The following is a 20,870-nucleotide window of genomic DNA, read 5'->3' as shown; positions in this document are numbered from 1 at the left end:
TTAACGGGTAACTCAGTCAAGCACCAATACCTACTGGTGTTGTAAGGATGTTTAAACATCATGTGTCGAATGGCAAAGTGCGCAGAATCAAGTATGGCTCTGGCTAAAAATGCCTTATATGCAGCTGGCGTATTGAGTGCAGCACGACCTTTAGTTCTGATTATACAGAGTATGCACAGTAGTAATAACGTAATTGCAACTGTAGTTATAGCAACTCAATTATAGCAGCTCGCATTACAGACTTATCGAGCACAGACAAAAGCAGGTTCCAATGACAGCAGACAGTAGCACATTGGAGACGTTTTTGGTGGCAGCACGCATTTCTGGCGAGAGGCGTGCAGGCTAGTGACAGGAAGCAGCCTTGTTTCCTGGGCCTTGTTGAGGTGGGCCGGCTTACGCCTGCCAGCGCCCGATAGGTGCTGATGTAGGCAGCAGCCAATCCGAGCCTAGCAACAGGACATCGGCCTGTTTGGGTGAAGGTGCTAGTCCATCAGATCTGGGTCGGCTCTCTTAGAAAGGGCACTCCTCGTGGTGCATATGGTGATCATTCCGGCGCCAAAAATCTTTTGAATGCGCATTTTCAGTTAAAAAAGTCCATGATTAGTGGAGATGGGGATTTCTCCAGTGATGCATTCAGCCCACGATTAGAGCAGGGCTGGGACCCAAATGTAGCTATGAATTTGGCAAAGCAGAGAGGATGTGCTGTAGGCTTCTGGAACTTAGGTTGGACGGTAATGGACGAGCTTCACTTAGGGCTTTCCTCCAGACCTCAGAAAAGAATGAACATTGGACATCTTCAACATTATCACTGCTGGGTTGAAATTCAACCATTCCTACAGCCGATGTACATTTCAAAACTTAAGGGTTTTGTTAACTACTGAGCGACCCAAAAAAGCATAGTCTCGGGCCAGTCCAGTGGCACTGAAAGGGATGTTGTGCCCAATTTATTTACTGTGATCAGTGCAGTCTCGTTTTCACATTAGTATTTAGCAAGGCCTGCACTGCCACAGAATTCCAAATGCTGTAATTTAAGCAAAACCTTTGCCCCTGCACACAGTAAGGTTACCCTCACTCCTGCAAACCACTCTTCTCGGTCTGTTGAAGAGCGTCAAGCATTAATACATTCAAATTAGTGGGCCGCAAAAGGCATCGAGCACTTAGCCGCTACATCGACAAAATCACCTGTTTCTGCTTATGGGTTTTAGGGTCAACTGTGCATGTTAATGCAACAATGAAAAACTCACCACTCCGCTTTCAGATTTGGTCTTCACATCCAACTTCACCAGCCCAAAGCCTGCAGGAGAATAAACCAAAGATCACAAAAGGATAATTGTTAAAGTGTAAACACCAATGGAGCAAAAACTGCTGAGACAGCATGGTTATCACAGGGTACAAACTGATCTGCAGGTACTAGACAACATCCCCCCCAACAGTTATGTTGGCCATAACAGGCATATGAACCAGTCATCTATGTGAATGGTTCTCGGGGTGTCATTGAGCACAGAATAAAATAGGGGTGGGCGGTGAGGGGAGGCAATCACGCAGTGCGAGCAATAGGGGTGGGGGTGGAAAAGTGACAACCAGGATTTTCCTAGCCCCTCAAGGTTAAAGTTCAGCCCACAACTCGGCTGTAGGGCGTGCCAATGTAGTGCCAGACTCATGTAAACATGGCACAGAAGGTAAGGCTATACTCTCAAGAGGGAAGCTGGGTGGAGAAAAGGAGTACGTTAGGCATACGAAACAATGCAGATGCATGGCCACAAAGTATATAGGTTAAAACCTTAATATAGCAGAAACGAATAAAGTAAAGAGTTGCTTTTAGGATAGAATATTTGGACAGCAGCCTCTGCAGAAGTCACTGCAAATTTGGAAAAAAACTGTTCATTGACTAGATAAAAATTAAGGTGGACGTTACAGTGAATATAAGTAGTTATACACAAATTATGGTTGTGCTTTGCGTACACTGCGCCCAATTTCTATGCAGGTTATTTTGCTCAATTTAACAAAGCTCAGCTGGAGAATTGCGTTGTGTGAAAAGAAGCAGTCATGGTAAGATGCAAGATGCCAAACAGCACCCCTTCCCACTACCAATTACTGGCAAGGACAAGGCGCCAAATCTTGCCTGAATTAAAAAACAAACAAAAACCAATATGGGTATGATTGGTGCAGCTATTCCCGAAGCAGAGATTGCAGTGTCTGTACAAAGCAGTGCAAGCGGAGGCCAGTCATTTGAAAGTTCAAAAGTCAAGATGCTGGAGCACCTATTGCTGAAGCATTGCCGTAGAGTCAGAAGAGAAAACATAAGGTAAGCCAGTCAAGTGGCTTGCTGGAGTTTTTCCAATAAAACCAAAATGCCCAGAAGAAAGTAAAGCAACAGTCTTCAGAGTCAAGGTAATTAACATCAAGGTAATTAACACTTTTGTGGTTCTCTTTGGGTTTGGAGTGAGGTCCCATAAAATTGTAGAGTGCAAGAGCTGATCAGTTATTTTCGCACCAATTCACGTCAAATCTGAGCGTTTGACAAACTTATGGTTCTGATACTCAGTTCTGGGTGAGGGGGTGGTAGCACATTCAGCCTTTAATCATGCACTACACCACTGAAATATCAATCAGTAATGGTGGCCACATTAAATCCTTCCCAGGGAGAAACAAACGTGGATTTAGAAGTTAATCCTAGATACTCATTCATATATCTGGCCACAGTCAGTCATGGCTATCCTCAGCTTCCAGCCTGGTGTCACAGGAAGGTTATATGTCCATATGAGACAGCTAGCCAGGCTAACTAAGAGAAACAGCCTCAATGTGAAATATAGCTAACCAATTTAAGGGGTAACTGAAGGGAAATCTAGGCTTTGTTAGCCGATCACAAAATGGCTGCACGGCGGCTGCAGACTTATAAAACCACAAGCCAGAGAGTTAAGAGGCCAATACTGTGGCCTGCTCAGGGAAACAGACAAAAAGGGAACCTTTAAAAGGCACGCCGACATTGGAGTATATGGGAATCCCAAGGAGGCAATATGTCACAATGGACTTACTGGGAAAGAGGTTGGTGAACCATGATGGGGCGAACAAGATAAGGCCACAGTTACAGTTCACGGAAGCCCTTTTAACTGAAGGGAAGACAAAAAACTGATGTAGGCAGTACCACAGGAATCCATTGTGTGCCCTTGAAAACGAAAAAAAGTGGATACTACATATCAGGTTACAAATAGGGAAAGCATGTACTTTGTTTAGAGTCGTTAGGGAGACTATTTTCCTTAAGCACCGGGGGTTGACCCTCATCAGGCGGTGAAGCGGGGTAGTTAACACTACATACTTTTCATTCTCCATTCATTTCTTACTTTTAGACTATAAACTGTAGCCAAAGATAATTTATAATTAAGAAAAAAATATGCACAGCATAAATACAAAAAAATGCATAAAATTTTTGAAAAAAAATTGTCCACATTTGCAAGTAAGCAGGAATCTCGTTCTGAGCCGCTATACGACCAAACCAAAAGAAGCCAGTATATGAATTAAAAACTGGTCGTTCAATGTTCATAGCGAATGCACATCTGGTGTTTCTAGGTGTACCATATAATAAAAATGTAAGTTGTTCTCCAGCCTGCACTGAGACAGACAACCAACACCTTCCCTGTCAAATGGCCCCAATACGAGACAATGGGTGAATATTAAATCTAATCCCAGTAAAAAACAGTGGGATTTCTTAAACCGTAAAAGATAATCTGCTGGACCCCTTACAATCTAAGGATGACTTTAGCTGCACCACAGTTGCCAACATGATGCATTCCAAAATGTAAGTGCTTACCTTTGGGATTTCGTGTGAATTTTATATTTGGAAAAGGAGAATTCTAAGACCCAGAATGCAAGTAGATGCACATCTACAGTATTGACCTTTCATATGACAATTTTAAACAGATATGCCTTTAAGTGAAATACTGTTGGGGGCGATTAAACCACTCAACATGGCTCGGGGCAAATAGGAACATAGTATAACCAAAGTGATCTTATCAAAACAGAGTCCCACAAGTAATTCAACACTAAAAATGGATAAGGGTCGTTTCAATGAGAGCATAGAAACCAAAACGAGTGAGGTTTTGGTTCCTACCCCACAGCGTCCGCACACAGACTACTTGCCCAGAAACTGGCAGAGTTGTATAACCAGTGAAGTACTAAAATAAAAATGTGTTAGAATCGTTCCCCGAAGAACGTGCAAGAGCACAGACACGTGATGGGTGTATAACCTAATTAAATATACTGGAACCAAAACGCACAAATCACAGGCAGGATAAATGGATGGCTTGGACAGTACACTTTCTGAAGAAAATACACAGTTAATACATAACAAATTAAGGGCTCTCAAAAATAAATATGCATTCTATTAATCTCCGAGGAGAAAGGGGCACAGGTGCAGATTCATCTAGTTAAGCACATTTTTTTTTAAGGGTGCATGAAGAGAAAAGTGTTGGTTTCATGCCCACCACTACGACCGGTCAGTTCAATCAAGACATATCTTACAGAGATCATGAATAGGGAGTACGGAATTATCAATAGGAAAGAATTTACCATGAAGTCGGATTGCATAAGTAGACTTACATAGATTAAGCACAATGAACTTTAGGAAAGAATTAACAGTGAAATACATGAAACGGGACTAGAACTGGTCACAAAACAGGATCTTGAGGGGACGATGTCCGATTTTATAGGACAAAGTTTCGGGTCTTCAGAGAAGTGGCTGACATTGCTGGTCTACAAAAATAAATAAAAAAAAAAAAGAAAACTACATGATCCAACCAATATGGGTTCCCGGGGGGGGAGAAAAAAAAAACATCTTGCAAAAACCACTCCACCACTACTTCACAAAGACAAATAAATGTGCGAGTCCCTACATACTGTTAAATACAAAAGTATCATCCACTGCCAAAAAGGGAAATACAAAGCGAGCAGGAAATGAGAAAATAAATCACACATAGGTTTGCACCAACACGGCAGCAAATATTTCCTATGATCAGCAGAGCAGTGTCAAACCAAGGCACTCTAATATTGCCCGATTTTTATTTTATGTATATACACGAGGAACAATGCTCTTTTGATCACAAAAAGTACAAAAGATAGAAATCAGATTTGAGGGAAAGGTACAATGGGGCGGGTTCCAGCGGAGCAAATTAAACAATCACTGGGACAATAATAGGCTGACATACGCAAGGACAACACTAGGAAAGAATTAACAATTAAATACTTGAAATGGGACTAGAACATGGGTCACAAAACAGGATCTTGAGGGGGTGGATAGCCGATTCTGGAGGACAGAGTTACGGGTCTACAGAGGGAAGTGGTTGCCATTGCCCCCAAATCAGAAATTAAGGAGGAACTTTATAAAATGTATCCTGAATTAGTATGCACAATGAAATGGGATTACAGTGCAAATACATTTTTTTAAAAAAGCTACAAAAATTACAAACACCCCCCCCTACAATTTTTCTCCCAACTTCAAAAGAGGGAGAAAAATACTCACTTATCTGGAGGACCGGGTGACGACATTGCACATTAGCCCCTAAATCGGGGAAACTGGTGAGGGCAGCGAAAGATACTCACCTTCTTGTGTCAGGATGGCTGCTCCTCTTCTTGTCAGTCTCAGGTCCTCCCACCATGCCCTACTACCGCCAGTCTAGAACTCAGCCATCCATCTTTTCCAACTGCCACCCATTCCTCAATTACTCCTAACTTTTATTCCATTTCACTTTTTCCATTTGACTCTTCTTCCACTTTCTTTGTTATCGTTTAGAAATGTCTATGGCCTCGCCCTCCTCTAGCTTTCGTCACTATTCCCCTTCCCGCAAACTCACGTTTCTCCTTCCTTCTGTTCCTAAGCCCACATGTGCTCCCCTCCACTCTTCTCCAGAACCCAGAACATTGTCGGATCACTCTTCACGGTACACCCCATTTCGGCATGGGGATCTTTTGGCCCCAGCACGTTTCGGCGTGGCAGTTCAGCATGAACTACATTTTTCAAATGAAAGAATTGATGCCATCTCAAACCGTGGCCTGCATGGTTGCGAGACCGACGAGATAACCACTAGGCTATCAAGATCTTATCAATCTCAAAGGCACCCGTTACTTCTTTTAACATGGGTCATTTTGAATAGGTTATGCTTGATATAAGCAACTGTTGCAGATTAAATCTTTAAGAACGCTGTGGTCTTGTGGTTAACAGTTCAGTCTCGCAACTCTGCAGGCCAGGGTTTGCAATAGATCCATTTTTTTTAAACAATGCAATGTTATTGAACTTGCTCAGAAGAGGGCCCGCCAAATTGACTCATGTCGAAACATATGCCAAATCGGCCTGCACCAAACTGCAGCCGCAATATCCTGCGGTGCACTCTCACCAATCTATCTAAACTTTTCGTATTAGCCTTGAATCACATCTCCTGTTGCCCCATCATGCTGATTAAACACTCATTGATTGTATTTTTGTAATCACTGCACAGCGCTAGGCGAAAGCACTTTATAAATCTCAAAATACAAATACAGAGGCATCATTATACGGAAGTTGTAAAATGTAAGGTTGAGCACAATTTGAGACTGTGTCCCAAGGGCAGCGTCTTGGCCATATCCTACGCCTCATTAACAAAGACATTCCACCTATTGCATGGTGTTCCCGGCAGTTCTATTAACTAGTGGTGCTGAACAGGGCAGGGATATTAGAGGGTCTGCTGTCACTCGACCCTCGCATGACTTGGAGGATACCCAGACTCCCACAACAGACAACCCCCAATTCCACCTGTGGAATCCATGCACCACTACAGGCACGAGAACCTTCTCTGATGTGAAACCTCGAGTACTTGCATGTAACTGACCACTGATCGCCAGCCGCAACACCTTCTGGTTGGGTCTGTGGCATGCAGAGTTAAGCCTGTTGCACTTCAGGCGGGGGCACTGCACTAGGGTGGACTCTGCAACCCCAATCGTAACCATGCATTGGGAAGTCTTTAAGAGCAGGAAAAACTGGCAGCACTGCGCTCAAAGTTAGAGGGTCCACATGGGTACAAATATACATCCCAAACTTTAAGGAAACCGGGGACCAATAAAGCTGCTGACCCAAGTGGGCATCTGCCCCGGGAACAAACTCCACACTAAATGATAAACACCACCCCAACACCCTCCCGAAATGCCTCTATACAAGAAAGAGGAAAGTCAAACCAGACAGCAGGGAAACCACAACCCAACGCAATGGAATCTATCCACCATAATTCACCACACCCAGGATCCCTAAACACTAAACGGACTAAGGATACAGACCAAGAAAAGAGCAAACATGGAATACATCTCACGCTACCTTGCAAACCAACTCAGAAAACCCAAAGGAGGCAGAATCACATGATGCACAAAGAGCACATATGCACCACGCCAATCCCCTGAGACATAGAAAACTGCAGATCTCTCCTCGTCAAGATCAAGCTCACTGACTGCATTGCCAACCTTTCCACCTACCACGATAACCGAATTGTCCTGGGTGATGTCAACGTAGGCACAGTAAACTCACTCCGTGCCCTCCTGGAAAACTCCACTTCAAGCAAATAGTAAACGGATCCACCATCAATCAATGCTGTAGGCAATGTTCTGCAGAGATGGAATCTGTACCGCCACCCCCACCGATACCAATGGTATGGAGCGATCACCACCCAATTTCATAGTCAACTTCAAACCTGCATACTCCCCAGAAACAATATTACACACCACAAGGAAAAGAAACTGGAAGACCCATAACTTGGAATCCATAACAGATCTGCTGGAATCGACAATCAGACACCACCAAGCTGAACAGAATGACCCCAGACCAATACCTGGATCACTGAGGCCCTAGACCAACTAGCACCAGCAAAACCTTTCAAAGCCACTGCAAAAAAAAATAAATGGGAGCATGGTGGTTCACTGACGAGCCGAGAGAACTTAAAAAAAAAAAAAAGAAAAAAAAAAAAGAGGATTATCATTGTAACACACACTTAAGAGGGAGGCGAAAGATATTGAAAACGCTTTGCAGGGTAGAAAAGGCACAAAGTGAGGCCCCCATGGAGAGGCTGTACGAGGGAAAGACGCTCTTCAAACCATGCACTCCCGCAAGAAGGTAGTAGCAATTTGTTATATAAACAAGCCTTTTGGACTACAGAGAATTGGAGCCTGATTGGTTACCAATTCAAAGAAAAGACTAGGAATGTAGGTTGGCTTTACCCAATGACAGGAGGATGGTATGGTCAACACAACCACATGTACTGTATTGAGGCCTTCTTCAAGAACCCCCAACAAGATGGCTGGAGGACATCCATTGTTGACACATTTTTGAGTATGTTCGAGCGCTCAGGCTTGATTGTAGAGGACTTGGGGTGCATGGTGGCTTTAGTTATTAGTAAGGAGATTTGCGAGGCCTTGTTAATAATGCAGATATGGTATGGGGAGCTCTGATCAAAATGGGCGACAGACTGGTTTATAATCAGACATTTAGTGATGTACTGACAACCTGTTTGAGGAAGATGGGTGAAATACTATTAGAGAACCGCAGGCCAGTGACGTCCACACCGATTGTGTACATTTTCACCAGATCACGCCTACAAATGGAGATTTGAACCTTCTTGCAAAATGATATGCTTAGAGATTGGAAAGAATGCCAAGACTAACTCAAACTGGGTTTATTGTGGATCGAAATAGCTATAACATAAGCTAGGGCTGGCCGATAGGACCAGAAGTCCTTATCATTGGGCTTAATGGCGATAGAAGATACATATATCAATATTGTTTAGGTGGGTTAAATGCTAAGATGCAAGCCACAAACTACATGCGAGATGTAGTGATCAAAATAAAGTACAAATACAGGTTTCCTCTTCCTGTTTGAGAATACACACGGCTGTGTAAATATCGAAATGTAAATTTTAAATAATCCCTATATCTCCAAAACTCGATATATCGCTCAACCCTTATAAGCAACTTGTAAAGGATTCACAAGAAATGCCCCCAAACCTAATGAGGCAATTACCATTGATGCAGGGAACACCTTAATTAGGAAGGAAATACAGTGCTTTCCAACAGAACTTTTTCGGCCCTAGTTTTCTGAGTATTTCATGCACTATACAGCAATGCAAAAGCTCCAATGTTTAAATGGGGCGATGGACACCCAATTCAGCGAGGGGGTCCTCTTTCTGACATTTCTAATGAGCCTCTGACAATACGTACCTTGGTGTGGAGGGTTGCTGGTATTAAGATCATTAGATGTGACGATTGTTTCCAAGGTGGACGGCTTGCCCATAAAATGTGTGGTTTATTTGGTTTTCCCAAAGCCCAACCTAGCAATTCTTTTATTAATTTACCTTCCAAGAGGAAAATGTACCTTTTGCATTTGCAACGTATCTTAGAACATTTCCATTCTTTGAAAATACAGAGACTGATGGCACTCTTACGGGCCATGGGCAAATGGCAGCCAGCGCCCTGGCATAGTCTCATACAGCCCTATGAAAGACATTAGGGAGACTCTGCCTGACATCACAGCATTAATTTCCTAGGGATGGTGGAAATTCAGTGCACTACACCCACTCGCTTCTGGTCTCCTTCCAGGGGCAGTCTTAGAAGGTTTGCCAAAGCATGAGAGCGCACAGGGAAATGTGGGTGGCTCCCGACTCCCAACCAGCATGAAGTCTAGCAGTGGCTCAATGGAGCCCTGTTGAGATGAAGGCACCACTTTAGACCGAAAGCAATGTTTACAATACAAATTGTGTGCGCATGTGACAGACTTTATGCGAGTGTTTGAATGGTGTGGGAACATGTCTGTACGACTGCTCCAGTGAATTTTAATTATTTATTGAGCATTTGTTAGGCAAATGGTCTTTCGAGGCACCACAAGATAAAAGTAAACAGTAGCAAAAGCGGGTAAATATCAAACAATCATGGTCCTGCTAGGCCTTGTGACATTCGGACGTGAAGAGCAGCGACGAGAGGTACAGCAGCGAGGGAAGGGAAGAAGGGGCAGGGGAACAGGTAAGGGCTAGTGTGAGCCCAGGAAGGGGGGGCGGGGAGGGAGTGCCAAAGGAGGAGGCCACTGGCTAAGTGCATGGGCGTAGCTGTCCCTAAAGAGCACAGCTGCCCAGCTGGGTGAATTGTTGAGGGAGGAGGGTGATGGGGGTAGGTGCTGGTGTCAACTCGGCAGAGGGCCTGGCGACCTGTAAGACTCATGAAGGACCAGGACGCCAGTGGGGAAATGAGCAGGGGAGGGAGAGAGGAAGGCTGTTGCAAAGGGAGGCACCAGTCAAGGAGACCTACCTACCTACCGCCTCTCTGCTCGGAGAAGTGTTCGATCAACATGAGGTATCTAGGCAGAAACCCCTGTTGATGCAGAGGGTTTTCAATTTGATCCTTGCGGCCACTTGGAGCCAGTGGAGAGAGTTTAGGGCTGGAGAGATGCTATCCCAAGGCTTGAGGACTAGGATAAGTCTCGCACTATTCTGGAAAGGGACAGTGAGCTAAAGACTTGGTTGAGACTCTCCCAGGGGCCATCCACCCAAACAGGTCAATGGACCGTGTTCGTGCTGGTAGACTCCCAGACCCCTCTCTGTTTTGCATATTAAGTAACTATGGGTCTCACCCTAAGTTACCAGGAGAATCCAGACGTGGACCCCTTGCTTAATGTTCGAGAGGCACAGCTTAACCTCACTGAGGATGTCCAACAAGGCTGAAACACGTGTATGGGGTTGCCATGGTACTCTTATTCAGAGAAGAATTGCCTAGCATTTCGGTGCTGGACTGCCCGTGGGCAGGACAAAGACTGATATGCTGGGATATTTCTCCTCTGTGAAAGGGACAGAGAGCCAAAGACTTGGTTGAGAGTCTCCCAGGAGCCATCCACTCAAGAACAGGTCAATGGGCAGCGTTTGTGCTGGTAGAGACTCCCAGATCCATCTCTGTTTTGCCTATTCTGGATTAGTTGAAGGGGGCGGAGGGAGGAAAGGGGCAGATTGATGAAGAGGCTATTGCATTAGTCCAGCCTGACGAGGGCCAGAGCTCTTGAGACCTTGAGCTTCTGGGGAAAGTTAGCATGCCTCCGAGGTGATGAAGCTGAAATCGGGCCTTTTTGGCAAGGTCCAAAATATGAAGGTTGAAGGAGAGCGAGGAGTCCGAGTACTCAGAGATGTTGGGCCTCACTGGATGTAGAGGGCCCAAAGAGGGCGGCCAGAGGGTAGGAGGGAAACAGGGCCCAGGCGCCCCAATAAGAGGGATCTCAGTCTTACTGGCATTAAGACTGATCATTAGCAGCACACCATGCCCGAATAGCAGTCAGAATCTGGAATGAGAGGAGGGAAGTTTGAAAGAAAGCTGCATGTCATTAGCATGACACTGGAAATGAGAAGGAGATCAGGTCGGCAAGAGGAGAAAGGTAGATATTGAAGCGCAACAGCGATGGGATAGAGCCCTGCGGAACGCTGCAGGTGGTGATGCAGGAGGCGGTGGAGGAGAAAGGTCTTAGTTGCACATGGGAAGCGTGATTAGTTAGGAAGGAGGCCAGGCAATCTAATGCCGGTCTGATGCAAAGGGTACATCACAGTCATTTTATGAAGATAGAATGGTTGACCATGTCAAGGCACAGGAGAGATCGAGGAGAATGAGAATAGCACGAGAGTTGGAGTCAGATCTTCACAGGTGTTCAGGAGAGCAGTTTCCATGGCTCTGGAAGCCCGTAATCCAGATTTAATGGTCCTGGAGGCAACCAGCAAGTTCATTTGGGGGAAAAAACAACCTTTCAAGAAGTTTGGCCAGGAAGTCGAGGGGTAGAGACGGGACAAAAGAATTGAAGTCTGATGCGCTGAACAAAGTGACGGGCTTGTGAAGAGAGGACCAGGCTGCTCTGGGGGAGGAAAGACTGGTGGCACGCACCAGCATGGACACGTTTTCACAATGTGCCACTGCAATATAGTGACACCAAGATCTGCTCTCCAACCTTGACGCCAACATCCCCTGTGCTCATACTACTCAATCTCTCTTCTGCCTTTGACACAGTCAACCATACCATCCTACTCAACCGTCGCCGCGACAACCTGGATATCACCGATCAGACTCTGGCCTGGCTGTCCACTTTCCTCTCCGATCGACCCTCCCAGGTCAAACTTGGTTCCTTCCTTTCATCCATCTCGCTTTCTACTTGCAGTGTTCCCCAGGGAACCTCTCATCCTGGCTTTTCTACCAATACCTGGCAACTCTCGCCCAACGCATTGCTATTTTCTGCTCAAGTTTTCACTGCTATGGTAATGGCAACTCATTTTCAGGCTTCCGTCAGCCACCTCTTCTCTCACTGCCTATCTGTCATTCAGGATTGGTGTGCCGCCAATGATCTTTGCCTGAATGCCAGCAAGACAGATCCTCCTCATCAGCACACCTTCACCCTTCCTTTCCTCACACTTTGGCCAGCCTCCCTTGGCCCTCCTCCCACCCCCCAGCTGCGAGGCTAAGAACCTTGGGGTCATCTTTGACTCCACGCGTTCCTTCTCTGCCCACATCTCTAAACGTCCTACCGCACCTCCTCAGAGGTATTCGGCCTTTCCTCTCCTTTCCCCAGAAGCTCACAGTCTTGAGCCCTGGTTCTCTTTATGTTGGATTATTGCAACAGCCTAAAACTCTGCTACGCTCCGCCCTTTGCAACTTATCCAGAACATTGACTGCGAGACTTGTCCTCGGCCTCAAGCCCTGGGATCCTATCTCTCCAGCACCGAAATCTCTCCACTGGCTCCAAGGATTAAATTCAAGACCCTTCGCGTTGTCTACAAAACTTTCTGGGGACGGGGCCCAAAATACCTTCAGCTGTCCCTCCATAAATACCTACCCTCAAGCTCTTCCCTCCTCCACCTCCCTCAGAGTCAGTCTTTTTTCAAAGAAACAAGCTAGGGGTACATTTGTCTTCAGCTGGGGCCTCCCTCTGGAACAGTCTCTCTGCCACTCGAACTTGAGAACCACCTCAGACTTCGGAAGCACTTCAAGACCTTCCTCTTTGCTTCTGCCTGCTCTCCTCCTCTCCCGTGCTGATCTGTTATGTTTCGGCATCGTGCACCTGGTCACCCTAGGACGTTCGGGCCCAGGTCCTCCCTCACCCTGCGTCCCACCCGCACTGCCTTCTGGCAATTCCTTGCACTGGTGTATCTGTAACCCTACAGTCCCCCCCCCCCCGTTTTCTGCACTTATCAGACACACCCCCGTCTGTTGCATTAAACCTAGCACTTGCAACTTGCTGGCTGCACTACCACTGTTTGTTGCGTTTTTGTATTCCTTTTGCTCAGCACTTTCCACCTCTCCCCCCTCCCATGCGCTTTCTCCCTTTCCCTCTCCCATGCATTTGCGCGAATGTCACTGGGCCTAGTTAGATCATTGTTTTTTTCTCCCTTGTTCCCCTCCCTTACCTCGTCGTGCTCTGAAACACTTGTGTACGAGCGTGATACAAAATCACCATGAGAAAAGCCAATGAGTGTTCCTCAAATGGGACTACTGAGCTACAATGGCACAGCTTGCACGGACATGTTTGTATACATGGTCATGGTAATATGACAGCCATTATAAGTGCAGAGCCAAAGTGGGGGGTTCAAACATAGGAATACTGGCATGCATTGGCCCAGCCAGCATGGACTTTTTTTGTCATCAAGTTTTATTATGCGCAGCGCCAAAACATAGTTCTTTATGGGGGGAATACTGGCATGTATTATCACAAGCAGCAACACATTGGCAGAAAACTGGGATATACTGGCAACACAGGGATCACGCAAGTGTTTGAAAATGTTCCTGTGTACTGTTGATACCTGGCATCGAGATTGTATTTTTTTTTTTTACCAAGGTGGTCACTATAACACATAAAACACACAAAACATATGCTGAAGCCAACTTCGAGATGTTTTTTTTGTAGTTGGCAAATTAACTAAAACAGTACATTTAAATTGCCTCCTCGCCCTCCAGACATGGTTGGAGGAGAATGTAGTCACCATGGAAATATTCCAAGTCTTGTGAACAACTTACTTGTAAAGCTAGGTCTAGTACACCAACAAATTCCGTACAGGTCTATTTTAGTGCAGTGTGTGGGCAAAAGAAAATCACTTGTAAATATATAGAAAGTGTATTCCGATATAATCAGTTTCTTTCGTGTAACAATGGAGTAGTTTTTCCTCATCCCTCAAAGCCCCCCTCAGCATGGTCCAAGTTACGCTCTCGGCAACAACACAAGTCTGCTCAATGCTCTCCCAAGGGCATGCCTAAAGCCCATCCAACCTGGTAATAACATGCCTACAAGGCTCCCAGTCCCTTTCAGCATACTAACCAACAAATACCCCACAGAAGTGTATTTTTTGGCACAACCCACTCATCTGAGTTTCTTTGCAATATTGCCCCCCCCCCCCCCCCCCCCCCAACACCTTTGTGGCAGGGACCAGGGTGCACTTTAAAAAAAAAAAAACACCTTCCGTCTTTAATATTTAAATGGCATGATGTTAACAGAGCACATTAATCTATTGAGAAAAATAAAATCACTTACTATATCCTTTGTTAAAAATATCTTTGGCAGACTTGCCAAGATCAGCATAAGATGGTGGGACAGTCGCTGTTGGGGCAGCCATTTTACCTGGAAGAAAACGGTGAAAATGTTGGAATTAAAACATCAATATTACCAATACCCATCTACATTTGAATGATGTGGGAAGAAGGTGGTGGCTATCAAGACCTCAGACAGCAATAACAAAGGTCTGATCGCCCTAAGGTTCCTAGACCCAATTCGGTATCTAGAAACACGGAACTGAGATTAGATATATAGCAACAAGTGGACTTGCTTGGTGGATATTTTTTTAGCGTGCCAACTCCAATCCACTTCCAAACCTTTTAGCCCCGTCAACCCCCATGCTGCTGGGCTTTAGGGACCAACTGTAAGCTGACATCCTCTTAAGGCATTTCCTGTGGCGCAGAAGGCCGCTAGGAAGAGGCACCGACCAGATGTAGGGGCCCAGTCACGGTGAAGAGCACACGATACCCTAGTGAAGAATATAGGGCCAGTGGTGGTTCAGCAGACAATGTCCCTCAGGGAAGGAATTAGGTTGTGCCTAGGATGCACGTAACCTTACACAACCAGGCCAGCTCGAGAAAAAAGGTTGGACAGTTCCGAGCACTGACAATACTTTACACTGGCCTAAAGAAGAAGGTGATAAGGGTAACCTGGTGGGTGGGCCTCAGTGAACCAGTGCTCTCGGATCGCATTTAGATACACAAACTATGCATGGAATCTGGTCTCCGGAGTGGCAGTCACCTTAAATTGGGAAAGGAGTTGCGACATTCGCACAGGCATGTAAACTATGCATACAACAACCCAGCCCGCAAAGTAACACTGATGTCTATTAGCTGCACCATCAACAGCTCAGGGGAGTGCTCCAAATACAAGATCACAAGTGGCAAGAAAATTGAAACGGTTTATCGGAAACAGAATGAGGCGGCTAAAAATTATCCAGGCCCCACCTAGAAAGTTAACATGCATCTTGCACCATAAACAGGGGGTAAAACATGTGAAATTGCAAGATTCTAGCTATGCATAACATGGCCTCTGCATTGGCCACATTCATACAGCACACCATTTCTTACTCGCAGCAGTAGGCACATTGCACTAACGATTCTCTTAGAAGGGAGTGAGCAGTTAAACGTGAAGGAGAAAGTCCACAACTTGGATAAAGTGGACAATGGTGTCAGTGAGGGGAAAAAAATATATATATATACACTATTACTCGCAATGCAGTGTCTCTATCAAACACAAGCTATCAGGGATATAGGGTCAGGATAAGGCATAGTTCTCGTCAAGATGTAGAGTCGGACGAAAATCATAGGGCTACCAACACAAGCATGGCAAGACATTATCTCTGCCAAACTCATTTAAGTCCTGACAATCAAAGCTAGCGAGTGGGTGGCAAGCACAAAATATCAGGGTATGGGAACAGCTCTCAGAAGCATTCACCAGGGGTACCACATAGTTTGAAATTACCCCATCACCATGACTACTACTCTGAGGAAAGGTACCAAGAGAAACTATGAAGGCGGATCTGGAAAAGTTACTCAATAAGAAATCCATTGTGAGAGTTCGACCCAAAGAAGGGAAAAGGTTTACATTTGAAAATATCCATAGTGCACAAGCCTATGCGCAAGTTCAGAATTGCATTGAACCAGCACCCCTACTCTGTGCTTCACCAGAGGCAATATAATTATCTGCATATTTTGAAGACTGTGTGGTCAGGGAAGCCCTGGGGTAAACAAGAGTGGCTCATTTCCAGAGGACCCATTAGTACCTGGCAGAACAGGGGGGGGGGAGGGGGCATCCAGATAAATTGGGAACATTTCATCAGGTCTCGGAGTTTACTTTTATTGGGGTAGATCCGAACAAATGGAGTGTGTGTTCGTCAGTGGATAGGTGTATCAGTATTCAGGCTGTGTTGACTGAAACAAAGCAGGAGGTGACGCATCAGGATGGGGTAGTGCCAAGGGCCATACTCCACACCCGAGGCCATTGACCACAAATGCACTTAAGGTGAATGTCTCAGGAATTTGAAGACAATTCCCAGAGCTACGAAACTGAAATACAGTCAGTATTGGTTAAAGACCTAAAAAAAAAAAAAAAAAAAAATATTAGAAGGATGGGCTTGGCGAGGCCACCAAGAGCACGTTGCAGATCGATAAATATGGTGCTGAGAGGCAGCATACAGTTTATCAATGTGTTTTTTCATAGGCCACTTTCCATTAATGAGCAAAATTTGGTATACTCAGGAGGGAGCAGAGAAACAAAGCAGGAACCGGCCAGAACACATGAAGGACAACGGGGCATGTACAATTCCAGGACTTGAACTTAAAAGGGCGCTGCATGAAATACTCTATTGCAAGAGCAGCACGGAATGGGGGAGGTGGAGCACGGCTGTTGCCTGCACAACACAGTTCGCTAAATAGGGAAAGAAGAACTACAAGAGGTGACAAGGCCTTTAGACAAGCTTTGTTCTTTGCAGTCATCAGAGCCTTTAACAGGTGGGCGAAAAAAGGTCAGAGCAAAAGTAGATTGCAAGCGGCAGAACGTTTGTATAAGAAGGAAAAAAAACTAACTACATATTTTCCACAGGCACCTTCCTAAGGCTCCAGTCCATACACTGTTGGCTGACACCATATACACCTGAAGTCAGAGCATGCACATATTGTTAACAACTGCCTAGATCAACCATCACAATGCTGCAACTCTTCAAATACACTACTCCAAAGTCGTTCCACAAGGTCACGTTTTAGCATGATGGAACATGGACCCAACGGCCCAATCTACTGAAATGTTTAACTGGGACAAGAAATACTCATCTCGCTTGCTCGGTGCTGTGTACCAGATTCTTCCACGTCATAAGCGCTAAAATACTTTTTACTCCACAATTATGATATCAGTGTCAGAAGGATGAATGCCTAAGCCTGCAATGCAAATACTGAAACCAATGACTAGAATCCGGATAGAGGCATGGGCTTATTCTTTGAGCTGCATTACTGGACGGTGCACTTCGGCTTAAGCATAACTAGTGGTTTCTAGAGGCGACCAAACCACCATAAAAGCTTTAATCCATCACCCTGTGCCCCCCATATCGGGAGAATGCTTCACTTCCAAGTGACTTACTTATAGACGTAAGTGTACTATACTTCGGGGGGAGGGGGGAAATCCCTTATGTTTTACAGTTTATAAGTCTGGACAGCCCTTATACATTTGGCCAATACAGGTTTTACAGCTACCGTTCGGCAGAGGCGTTGCTAGGGGGGGCTATAGCCCCGGATAGAATCTCAGGAGCTACAGCCAAAAGACTAGCTAGCCCCCAGTCCCAACATCAGCGTAGCCCCGGGTCCTTTCCAAACCTAGCAACTCCCCTGCCGTTCGGAAAATCACAAGAAGCAACGCATTATCAAAGCCTCCGGGTCTCGACATGGAATAGGCGTTACGTTGGTACATTTGCTTTGTTCTTGGAGGTCCCGTCATTGCACGTAGCATGGACAAGGGGTGACGAGTAACCGCCGTTTAACCTTCCTTTGCGTGCACAACTTTCAATATACGATTGCTTGTAACTGGCTTAGCACCGAGTCAGGCGTCAATACCGTTATGGTCCGTCTGCGAGACTTTTCAGAGGCTGAAAAAACATGCCAATATACTGGAGGACTTCAGAGAGCAATCACTTTCCTGTCAGAGGGGGTTATTTATAGCAAAGGGGCACCAAGATTTGGACAGTCCATACACATTTCATCCTAGACTTTGAAATTCAAACTGTGCGGTCTTGAGGATAACCAGAGGGGTAGGGCGAGGCTCTTTAAAGAGAACATGTTATTTCTTGTACTATGCGGCACCAACAATAGGTTTACACGTAGGGTCTGATAACATAAACATCACCCTATAGAGTGAAAGCCCCACGAGGCTGGGATCAATCCAGAAATCCTTCAAAACAGTTACGTCTTTAACTATAGGGTCAAGCAGTTCTCAAAATTATTATCGGCATGATGCACTAGAAGACAACTTTGTATATGTACATATATCGATACAGGAGGACACGACTCACTTGGACTGTGACATGCCAACTATTAACTCGTTTTTGAGATCTTAAATTCGGGGGCACATAAAAAAATTAAATAAAAACGTTAGCTTATCAGTATGTATAAACATCAATCTAGCCTGGTGTGCAGACTCATTGCCCCGCCTTTCCAGATATACAGAATGGCATGTTTGTACAGGCACCGAGGATTGCAGGAGAAAAGCAGAGCACCGGGAGCAGCCTTGCTCAGGTGTTGAAACCAAAGCAGGCAGAGCGAAACGGCTCAAGAGGTTCAAATCAATAGTCACTTCACATCCTCTGGAATTTAAAAAAGGCTAACACCAGCGTATTCGCAAATACCAGTAAGAGCCGAGAGTCAGATTGGCTGGCAATAACTACATAGAACCAGAGTAGAAGATGCCGACTCGTGGTGTGCAGGATGTATAAAGTCCATCCCCCCACATAATGTGGCGCATACTTCGTGGCTTTTCGTCCAGCGTCAATGGGGAAATTGTGCGATTTGTAGCCAATACGACATATTGAAAGGTCAAAGGCCCGATCCGACGGATTGAGGAGTTGGCCGTGTATGAGGGAGAAGGATTGGGATGAATCGTAAGCAGCGAAGTGGTTACGGTGAGTTTGCTTTAGCCTGGGAACACACCACTGTGTATGGCATGGAATACATAAAGAGTACAACTCAAAACATACAATAGAGGCCCATTTCCTTAATAGGCGAGAAAATCACGAGATAGTCATATATAGGCTTTAGCGACGAGTCAAAACTACAAGAAAATGGGCACGTGTATAGCAATGATGCCCGAGGCGTGATTTTCCTAGAAGACAAAAAAGTCTTTCCCATTATGTACAAGACCAACTATGTAATGTCAATTTGACGTTTACATCACCAGTCACATAGCCCGATGTCATCACATCCTTCTACTATTGATCTTGATCTGCCTTATGAGGAAAAACTAAAGATTAAATTAATCCACATACAGGAACAACAGTAACCTCTCCACGGCTCACATTTTACTTGCTGATGCCGAGAAAACATTTTAACTAATGCATGTCTGTACTCAAAATAAACCACGGTGGGCAAAAAAAACGTGTTTTCGTGAATTGATGTCCTTGAATGTCATTTCGTTTTTTTCTTACAACATACCACTAGCTAAATATCGGTCTCGTGGCTTATCGAGGTTCACAGACTACTTCCGTGCCATTAAATGACGAATCATGTATGCCTGCATCTAGGCGCACACATTCCATGTTCTCCTTCTCTTTGGTGGAGCTCTGCGCCCTTCCCGTATAAGGAACACGGACAGGCCAGGCAGCGTGTGGATGAGACTCCCGACACCCGGACAAGTTTGCGGATCGACACCATGGCACAAATTACTGGGTATTGTCAAGCAATCCCTACACCCATGTAACTCTAGAGACACTGGGCGATTGAAATGACCGCAGGCACCCCGTGCGTAGCCCCGCGAACAAATCCCGAGTATCTTAAACTACTGAGCAGTGTTTAGCCCCTTACGCCCTATTACTGCGCCTCGGAAATCCCATTAAATCAGGCCTCCAAACCAAAGAGGCCCCTTTTACCTGATCTTGGACTGGGCAACGCTGCGTGCAGGCGGCTGGAGGGCGAAGTGAAGGAGAAAGCTCCCGCCCCCCGCGCTCCCGTCACCACGCTACGCAGGACCCCTCGCTCAGCTGCTGGCCGTGCTGCCTGATCCGCCTTTGCCTTCCGAAGCAACAATCGGCGAGCGTAGCCATAGACACGAGCCCAATGGGCGAGCAAAAAAAGCCGGCGCTGTACGACTAATGACTTTGGATTAGGCGAGCGACAGCCCCGACACGGAGTTCGGACCTGCAAAAAGACTCACTTTTCAGGCACCAGAAGAACAGTGCTTGACGGGCGCCCGTTAATGGCCACTCGGGGTCCTCACAGAACGGAGTACTCGAGGAGTGACGTCAGAGGAAATTGTTCAGTTAGGCATGCACCATGACCATCGAGACAAATCATTTGCGCTGTACTACCAGCGGGTATGTGACGTAACGTCATCTGCACGCGGCCATCATTCCGTGGCATAGAGTCGGTTTCTGCCTATGTTGAGTTCGAATTTTAGAAGCATTTCACGATGTTACTATCGCAGGGTGCACTGCGGGTGCTTTGTGCTCTGAGGGCTTCAGGAGCGGCATTCGACAATCACATGGCTCCGCTACCAGTGCTTAGGACGGCCATGATGGTTTAGGGAAAACCGTGACCTTGACATTTTTTGGCTGGGCACCTATAGA

General features: G+C 45.7%; 1 protein-coding gene across 2 annotated transcripts in view; it reads right to left on the bottom strand.

Annotated features, from left to right (window-relative positions):
- VDAC2 (voltage dependent anion channel 2) overlaps window positions 1-20,544 on the bottom strand; it is a 64,772-nt gene extending 44,228 nt beyond the window's left edge. Inside the window, exons 1-3 of one of the 2 annotated variants that reach the window (XM_069610980.1) lie at window positions 20,459-20,544; window positions 14,546-14,632; window positions 1,245-1,294 (exon numbers count right to left, since the gene is read on the bottom strand). In XM_069610980.1, the coding sequence (XP_069467081.1) occupies window positions 1,245-1,294; window positions 14,546-14,627 (132 nt within the window). In that variant the 5' untranslated portion in view covers window positions 14,628-14,632; window positions 20,459-20,544. Of the gene's footprint in view, window positions 1-1,244; window positions 1,295-14,545; window positions 14,633-20,174 lie in introns of both variants that reach the window. The other variant, XM_069610979.1, reaches the window with a different exon arrangement.
- Window positions 20,545-20,870: the final 326 nt, after the last annotated feature.

The sequence above is a fragment of the Ambystoma mexicanum genome, chromosome 8 (assembly GCF_040938575.1).
Source record: "Ambystoma mexicanum isolate Mex_15411 chromosome 8, UKY_AmexF1_1, whole genome shotgun sequence".
NCBI classification, from domain to species: domain Eukaryota; kingdom Metazoa; phylum Chordata; class Amphibia; order Caudata; family Ambystomatidae; genus Ambystoma; species Ambystoma mexicanum.
The sequence above is the reverse complement of the archived record's forward strand: the minus strand, read 5'-3'. Positions and strand labels throughout refer to the sequence as shown.